This window comes from Acanthisitta chloris, unplaced genomic scaffold, assembly GCF_000695815.1.
Source record: "Acanthisitta chloris isolate BGI_N310 unplaced genomic scaffold, ASM69581v1 scaffold18022, whole genome shotgun sequence".
In the NCBI taxonomy this organism is placed as follows: domain Eukaryota; kingdom Metazoa; phylum Chordata; class Aves; order Passeriformes; family Acanthisittidae; genus Acanthisitta; species Acanthisitta chloris.
The window spans coordinates 10,797-20,297 of record NW_008660066.1 but is presented as its reverse complement, the minus strand read 5'-3'; the positions used below and the strand labels follow the sequence as shown (position 1 = coordinate 20,297).

The following is a 9,501-nucleotide window of genomic DNA, read 5'->3' as shown; positions in this document are numbered from 1 at the left end:
CTGGAGCATAGGCACTAACTGGAGGTGTAAGTTGAGGAACATTCAGTGTCAGGAAGGCTGGGGGTGTGGGAGAAGGAGGGAGGATGCTACTGCTGCTGCTGCTTAGCCAAGGTGCAACATAGGACATGCCCTTTGAGCCTCAGTTCTTGCAGATGCTCTAACATCTTGTGTGTCTGTGTTCCAGACCTCCTCCTCCTGATCATAAACCTCAGGCCAGGTATGGGACCATCTCAGGGAGCCAACAGCACTCTCACCATGGAGAAGACAGCATTATATGAGAAGCTGCCACAGAGCTGGCATGCTGAGGACTTCGTCACTCCTACCCAGGATCTCTCTGGGTCCCGCAGTGTTATGATGGACAGCACCAAGATTTTGGGGGTCCAGGTTGTTCTGATTGCTGCCTACTCCCTCATCATTCTGCTGGGGTTCATTGGCAACTCCCTGGTCATCTACATCATAGTGAAGTACAAGACCATGAGGACTGTCACCAACTTCTTCATAGCTAACCTGGCCTTGGCAGACCTGATGGTGGACACGCTCTGTCTGCCTTTCACCCTGGTGTACACCCTGCTGGACGAATGGAAGTTTGGAGCTGTTCTTTGTCACCTGGTCCCTTATGCTCAAGCTCTGAGTGTCCATGTGTCCACTCTCACCCTAACTGTGATTGCCCTGGATAGGTATCGGTGCATCGTTTTCCACCTGGACAGCAGGATCTCCAAGAGGCTCAGCTTCACCATCATAGCTGTCATGTGGCTGGCAGCAGCTGTCCTAGCAGGTCCTCTGGCCATCTTCAGAGAGTACAGATATGAGGAAATCCCATCCATCAACCTCAAAATGGCTGTCTGCTCAGAAAAGTGGCCTTCTGGTAACAACAGAGATGCCACCATCTACAGTCTGTCCATGCTTCTCCTGCAGTATGTTCTCCCTCTTGCAATTATTTGTTATGCCTACACCAGGATCTGGTTCAAGCTGAAAAACCATGTCAGTCCCACTTCTAGGAATGAAAACCAGTGCCGGAGAAGGAAGACAACCAAAATGCTAGTGATGGTAGTTGTGGTGTTTGCAGTCTGTTGGCTCCCCTTCCATATATTCCAACTTGCCATTGATCTTGATCTGGTTCTTATCTTCCATGAGTACAAACTCTTGTACACTGTCTTCCATGTCGGGGCCATGTGCTCTACATTTGTCAACCCTCTGCTCTATGGGTGGATGAACAAGAACTACCGGAATGGCTTCATTATGTTCTTCCGTTGCCAGAACAAGCCAGAAACCATCCACACTGAAGGCTCAGTTAGAGGCAGGTCATACATCTTCAGGGCAAATACCCTAAATGGGAGCATCAAACAGACTCCTGGCAAAGGATCCGTGCCCACAGAGGTTTAGGGATGGCACATCCTCCTCCAGGACTGAGGCTGACTGAGCCCAGAGACATTCTTAGGTGAATGCCTTTTTTTGACAGAACATTGTGCTGCCAATCACAGCTACAGCAGCCATGTAGAAATACCCCCCTGTATCTCTTGAAACAATAAATCTGGTGTATTTCTGTCTTATCAAACAAATGAATTTTTCCTGTCTCTGCCTTCAAGTTATACATGCAGAAGCATGAAAAAATAACACACAGAGAAGGCTTTCATTTAGCCAGAAAAATACACCCTTTTTGCTATTTCCATTTGCCAAAGTGGGTTGCTCAACCTTTCACCCCCTGACACATTGCACATTACGAACGTGGAACCATTATTGTGTGTGATTGTTCATCTGTACATCTCTTACCCAAAAGCCTTAATGTTCCATCTTTAGCCCATGCCTCCAAGGGGAGGGAGACGTGCACTCTTACACAAACTCCAGCTGGCTAGTGCCATCACTCACTCCCTGGCCTGGGAAGGGAGCTGGCTGGTGCAAGTTGAAGTTGGGCAATCCATGATCTCTTGCCCAGTGTTTGCATGAATCTGCATTTGCAACCCACGGGATGAGCTCTAGTCCTCAGGAAGCCCAGGAGGTGGCAGTGGCACTGCTTACCACGGTCTTCTTTACAGGTGCCACAGCAGGGTTTAAGGAATATCTCATTAGCCAGGGCTTGTGAGCCAGTGCCCTGGGTTTAGCAGAGAACAGAGCAGGCAAAGAAGCACATAGGAATGGAAAGAGTTGGGGCAGCTGATCAACAGGACTGAAACTGAACCTAAGGGCTTGGCAAATGCAATCTGCTCCAGACCTCAAGATGTGTCTCCTGTCATGCAGTAACTTGACAGGTGCCAACATGACCAGAGAGGCAAAACTGCCAACAACATCATTCTCCAAGGCTCTCAGAGGGATTAAAGCTTTCCTCTTGCTGAGGCTGGAGGTGGCATGGGTCTGCACATGGGTGCTACAGTTCAGAAGACAGATGTAACCTGCTTGCATGGTTGCCACAGATGTGGTGTCCTCTGGCAGAAGAAGACATGGAGACAAAGCAAGATATATTCCTCCAAACCAAACTGTATGTTCTCCTCCTGAAGGCTGTGTCAGCTGGGGAGTGTATTTTTAGCTCTGCCATCAAAGGAGCCTTGATTGCTACTGTGATCTCAGCAGCCAGTCACCGGTGTCATCTCTAAAAGTCAGTGTTCATCAGATTGGAAAGTAACTCCCAGATGCAGGAAAGAGACTCAACAGACCTCCTCATTAAAAATAAAATAAAAACTTTAATTTGTAGGTCTTCACTGGAGCAAGGACAAGAGGTAAGAGGACCTGCAGTACTGAGTGCACCAGCCTGAATCAGGCTGCTGGGCTGTGACTTCTGGGTCCTCAAGAGATCAGTTGCCAAAGGGCTTCTTTGAAAATCTGTCTCTCCTGCCTCCTCCCCAGCTTGACCTGCCTGCAGCCCTTATTCTCCAGCTCAGCTCCCAGCTGCCACACTAGATTTTAATCTCACTATTTATTCCTGCTCTCTGATCCTCTGTTCCATTTTCCTAAATCGGTACAAGAAAGTGGTTTCTGGTTCCTTCCCAAGAGACATCACTGCCAGGCAGGGGCTGCAGACCACACTCCACACTCGAAAGTATGGGCATGTAGCCACCTCAGCACCTGATCCTGCAGATCACAGCCTGGTTTTCATGTCAGGGAGCTTCAGGATCTATGAAGATCCTGTCAGAAAGTCACTGATGTTCCAGTAAAAGTGTCATCTGCTTCCTGAGAGGCCAAAATATGATGGGAAAATTAAGACACAAGTTAACCTTCCTCATTTGAAGTGCTGTGGAGTGGCAGTGGGAGTTTGCCATTTCATCCTGATGGAAGGAGGAGGGTATTCTCCTCCACAGCACTGGTAAATTCTGTCCCTACCTAATGAGCTGGTCATTTGTACAATCCATCCTCCTGAGGAACTCTCCCCATCTTCCCATCAAGTTTCAAGATACAAGGAAATGTTTATGTTTTGAAAGCAGCTTAAATGAGTGGAAAGAATCCAACTATTACCAATAAACACTTCAGAAAGTGATTTAGCACTCAATAATACATGTCAGAGTAAAATAACAACTTTAGCAGTGCAAGCTTGGAAGCCAATCATGCTGCCAGCCGAGATGGATGAGGAGCTAAATTGCTCTTCTAGGGGCCTTGCCAAAGGTTTTGTCCTGTGACACCACACATAGTGTCTGACTGTGGAGCAAGGCAGATAATGACATTATGAATGACTGTTTAATTTTGAGCCCAGACTTTTAAACTAAATATGGATAAATAAATAAACACATCCAAGCACTTCACAAATAAATACTGGCAGTGGCATTTACAGGACAGAGGGATTTTTATGCTGGAGCAAACTGAGAAGGAGAAACTATTTACTTTAAGTGTAACAGCGAAGTTCTGTTTGCTCTATTTAATACACTTGTGCAGCTTCACTGATGGATTTATGCCTGTGAACTCACTGCTTTTTCCTTGCCATTGGAAAAAGTTACAACTTTCCATACCCACTGCTGGCAGGGAAACCAGTAAAGCTTCTTACCAAAGGGCGATCAGAGCAAATAAATAGTATGATATAGATTGTCATGACTGCATAGAAGACAGGAATTGATTTGTTTCCATGAAACAGGAATCTGTTGAAGATAAAGGTTCCCCAAATATTAACACTCTGCTAGGGATGGCTGTAGTGCCATGATCAGCTCTATGAAACCAAAGACAGCAACAATTTAAGTTTTGAACTATTTAGAGCTCAGGACAGGTCCTTTAGTAGTTACAGATAATCTTGGAGTCATCTTCCCACTTCCTGCTCCTTGCCAAAGGTGCATCAGGGTATGCCCTCCAAGCCAAGCTCTTCTCTGCAGAGCTGGCCCTGGTGTGACTGATGTGGGATGGAATTGACTCATGTCACTGGCACAGCAGCTGACAAGGATAAGGTATTTTGTTATAGAGTCAGAAACATGGTGACAGAACTGAAAATGAACAAGTGTTTCTTCAAAGCTTGCCTTGGTCCTGGTGGCCAAACAAATTTCCTCTAAGCCTCTTCGTGATTGTTGCTGACATCCTTTTCAAAATGCTGCTTCACTTAACTGACCTGAGGATATTTCACAGCTTTTAGGAGGGAGGTTCTGAATTCCCTTAGAAACACCCTATTTCTCATGCTGGGACATCTTTCTAGTCACATCATACAAATCTTGTATGTGTTATAAAATGTACCCCTGAACAGTTCTTAATTGCCAAGTGACCCCCAGGAAATTATTAACTTTGAATAGACACCACACATGGGGATGCCTCTAGCTATCCCATGCACCATTCCTCACATGCCAGTTGAAGACAAGAACAGCTGAGACATGGCAACTTCATAGTTTGAAACCAGCAGCATCAATAACAGTTGTTCCCTGTAACAGGCTGCTCTGAGAGCTCTTGAGTCCCAGAGTCTTTTATCCCACTTCCAGGCTTGATAAAGCACATTGAAATTTGCAGAGCACAGACTGTGCTTTGGACACAGGAGCCTCTCTGAGCACTAGAAAATTTGCCTCTAAAACACTTAGTTTGTTCTGAAAATCCCTTCCCATTTGATTTCCAAAGCAAACGCATCTGTAACAAGGTAATGCATGTACAGAGAGCAAAGGTTTGGGCTTTTTACTTTTCCTCGCCGGCACTTAGATCAGTGCGGGGTGAGCTGAGTCTTTCAGTCTCTGTCAGAACCAAAGACATGATGTACTCCTGCATTTGCCTGTGCTTCATCCTGCTCCTAGAAAGGCCAGGTCCATCCCCTCGTGGCTCTGCCCTGCAGTAACATGTGCCCTCTCCCATTACCCATGGCAGCCAAAGCACACAATGTCAAATGTCACATGTTTTATTCAATACACCCACAAGTGTATGGCAGAAACACTGCTCTAAGCTCTGCACAAAGGCTCTGCAGGGAAATACGTACTAGTCCAGGAGAGAAACCGTTCCTCTAACATATGCTAATATGTTGGAGGGGCTGGTTCTGCTGAAGGGAGTCACAGACAGCTCAGCGTTTCCCTTGATATCAGGTGTTAATCTTATCATTGTTACAGCTAACATGGTCCGAAACCAAATTAGCCTTTGGGCAGGAGCTGGGGAGTTGGCGCTGCCTTTGCGTGTCTTTGTCTTTCAGCTCTGTTATTGTGTGATTTCACCAGGGTGTCTGAATGTGATGGGTTTTAAATAAGGCCCCAGGATCAGCTACCCTGGTGAAAATCAGGAATTACTGCAATAATCCAGAGAAAAAGAAAGGATTCTGGGTTCATGTGGGTGAGCAGAATTTGGTCCCTTGCACTTGAAAAAAAAAAGAGATTTGTCTTCCTTTCAGTTTTCCCTTATCTAGCTTGAGATTCTTCGAGTGCCAAAAATAATATTGCATATTACTGCCAGAACATTTATCTTCTCTTTGAGCTCATTTCAGAGACGGGATTTGTTCAGGAGGGCCTGGGAGGGGAAGAAGGCTAGGGTTTTAAAGCTCATCGTTATCTCTAGTCTCAGTGCTTTGTAAGTTAAAAGACAAATCAGAAATAGACGAAGTCATTCACGCCGAGGGAGGTACCAGTTTATCTTCAGACAACACAACCTCTATTTAATTTTCCATCCAGGCACCCCAGCACCCTTTGCCAAAGTGTTGTACATATATGGGGCTGGCTGAGGTTGGGGGAGGAAAGCATTTTTCTGCTGCTAATAGCAATACCTTAGTGTCACTCATGATATATAGCCAGCAAAGAATGCTTTTTCTGCTCCAGGTTCTGCTCAGTGTAATGAGTGCAGAAGGAATAGCGCAAATGCCTCATGGAGCTCACAGGAGGAGTCCTTCATTAGTCCAGTTGTCTCCAGCAAAGACTGGGAACATTAGAGGAGAAACCCTCTTGTTTATAACTAGCTTATTGAGGTGCACAGGCATGGAGTTGTTACTGTGTCACTCTGCTAATTGTCACAAACTTTCAGACACTGTTCATCTTCAAGACTCACAGGCAGCTCAGTTACAAGGTGCTGCTTGATGCTGCGTGGAAGGAAGAAGGACAATAGGTCACAGAACAAGATTTCGAGATATTCAGGAGAGGATGAGCCCCTGCATAAAATCTGGAGGTTAATAGGGTTCTTCATGGAACCTGGGGTAGATTGTTGGCTCCATTGGGACCAGGATGAGTCACATCAAAAGTGGAATGAACTCTGCCATGGTGCAGGAAGAACAGAGCCTCAATCAAATTAGAGACAAGTAAGAAATAACAGCAAATATGGACCCATCATGTCCAGTATTCTGACACAGACTGAGCCAATAAAAGATGCTATTTAAGGAAAGCATGCTTGTTTTTCCACTTTAGTAGTCCATTCCCCTAGCAGCAGCCACAGCTGTTGGATTAGAGATATTAGAGGGAACATCCCTGCCTAGGCCATTTAGTGTCCATTTCTAGACTTTTTGTTTGTGATTTTGTCTAATCACTCCCTGACTGACAATTCTGTCTGCTTCCATAGCCTCCTGTGGCAGCCAGTCCCAGAAGTTCACTCCCCACAGTGTAAAAAAGTACCTTCTTTTATCTGTTAAAACCAATCCCCCCCCATTAGATTCAGTGACTTCCTGCTGGTTCCAGTACTATGAGACTTTGTGAAGAGCAGCTGAACCAGAGCTTACCCAGGCCTTCTTCACTTTGTAAATCTTGGTGCTGTCCTCCTTTTCTAGGCTTTTCCTCTCCTAGCTCAAGTCACATATCCTAAGACATCTTCTTCATCCCTCATCATCTTGTTTGTCCTTCAGGAGACATCCTTTAGTTCCACAAATACCACAATGAGTTGAATTTTGCTCATAATTCGTATGAAGGAAGTGGGATCTATGAGCTTTGTTCTGACCTTGCTTGAGATCAACCATATGAGCATTTTTCATTGTGTGAGGGGGAAGGACACCTTGATAAAATGTTAGGCTGCCTCTCCTTGGCTGCAGCGTCACTATATTCTTAATGAAATCTCATTGCACTGGTCACTGAGTCAGTTCAGTGAATCATGAAATGCATCCCCAGTTTTGTTTTTGGAGATGAGAGACACTAGAGCAGTCCTCACCTTGAACTCTGTATCCAAAAGATTTGTCCATGGGCAGAAATAGAGTTCAAATGATCCTGATCCTGGACAAGTATCCTAAATCATAGCTTCATCTGTCCATTCCATGAAACAGAGAAATGAGGAAATATGCATTTCAGGAAAAGAGTGTTGAGGTTTTGTTACTTGGCAACTGTCGCTCCCACGTATTTTGGAAAAATTTGAGAACATCCTGTACCTCAGAGAAATCAACCAGCTTAGGTGAGGAGGAAGGGAGCTGGCAGCAGATCCCCAAAACTTTGAGCTGGGAAGATCTCATGGGGCTTTTGGAAGCAAAAATTGCTTTATGTCTGCATGCTCCTCCTCAGCTTGTCTCCTCAACGTGACTGTCTGCATCAGTTTCTGGGCTCTTCATGGTGAAATAATCCATTGTTCTACCATTTCTGTCTCACAGAGGCATTTCATAGCCATCTGAATGGGCTCTAATCCACCTGCCAGCTGCAATCAGCACACAGCATGGCTGCACTCCTGTTAGCCAAGGTTTGAGCACCAGAAACAAAAACCTTCAATAGAGGAATCAGCAAGAGATCTGCATGTGAAAACTGGGGAGGGAGCTTGGTGAGGGTACACACAGGGACAGCAAACCCAGGCGATGAGACCAGAGTAGAGTTTGACTTGCCTTCTGCGGTGGGAGTTGACTTCAGACAAGAATCCAGACTTGGTTATTAAAATAGGGCTTCAGTTGCTGGGAGCCAGTCCCCAGGGTTGAGCTCAGCAGATGGCTGTGCTGGTGGACCCCAGCTAATGCATTTATGCAGTGGTTGAGCATTTTTGGTCCAGTTTTGTTACTGACACCTTGGCAGTGTGAAACCCCATTTCTTTTTCCTAGGTTAGACACAAGAATCTAGTGGTTTCAAAGTGCAGATCTCAACTCACCAAGACAACCCCGCAGTAACCAATTAAGTAAAGCTATAATAGCAAAACTAGCATGGCAAGAATTGATTGAAACTGTCTGTAGCTTCCATGTGTGCAATAACATGAGATTGCTACAGTGGCAAAAAAGTCTTATTAATGCATGGCGTTCGTTGGTCTTTGTAAGGTCTGCTCAGCACCGCAGTCTGTTGTATGAAATTCCAATTGGCTTCATGTAACATCAGTGAGAGTTGGCTCATCAATACCCAATAGTTTGTTTGGGATCCTGGTTTTTCTAATTATGCCATTAAAAGGTCGTGAGCTAATCTCACTACAAGCCAAGCAACTAGAACAGCCTGGCAAGAACTTGTATCTCTGAAATGCAGCTATGAAAGCACTGCTCATACTCCTCCCAGACAGTGGGGAGAGGTTCTGGGATATTTCCATCAGGTACATACTATAAGAATAGTATAAGAAAAGATCATAGGAAATATATATAAGGGAGATGGAATTTCTGTGGCTAAATCACTCCTGATCATAGGGTGCCTCACCTCTTCCAAGGCTTCTGTAAAGGAGGTTTCATCTGCTCCCTGCACAGTCAAATCTGAGTCCTTCCTAATGTTTGAACAATCAATCTCCCCTACTGCAACCTATCACTTCTTGTCTCCTGGCAGACACAGATAATAATTTGTTACCTTCTATAACTCACTGTTACATATTTGAAGGGTATTATCATGCATCTCTTCAACTCCCTCCAGACTAAACCAAGTCATTCTTTTCTGCCTCTCCTCACAGTGTTCATTTGCTGTACTTCTGTTTGTTCTTGCTGCTTTCCTCTGGACTTTGTGTTCAACAGTCCAAAGTTTTGCAGGGAACAAAAGGGCTGAAGGAGGTTAAAAGGTTCTGCAGAAGTGTTAGGTTTTCTGAGCAATCACTGTATACTGGAATGCATAATTGGGAACTGCTCTTTTCCAAACACCATGACTGCCTCTACACCATGGCAGGAGACCAGGGTCTTTGTTCCGCTGTCAGCAGAGCTATTTCCATGTTCTGACTCATTGATGGCTGCTCCTGCATGGGTAAAAGCAGTAGCACTTTGCAGTATTGTTCAAGCCCTCACAG

At 45.2% G+C, this 9,501-nt stretch overlaps 1 protein-coding gene across 1 annotated transcript; it reads left to right on the top strand.

Annotated features, from left to right (window-relative positions):
- Positions 1 to 219: 219 nt before the first annotated feature.
- LOC103797463 (neuropeptide Y receptor type 2-like) lies at positions 220 to 1,383 on the top strand. The gene has a single exon (XM_009069680.1). The coding sequence runs from the start codon at positions 220 to 222 to the stop codon at positions 1,381 to 1,383; it is 1,164 nt and encodes a 387-aa protein (XP_009067928.1).
- The last annotated feature ends 8,118 nt before the right edge of the window (positions 1,384 to 9,501 follow it).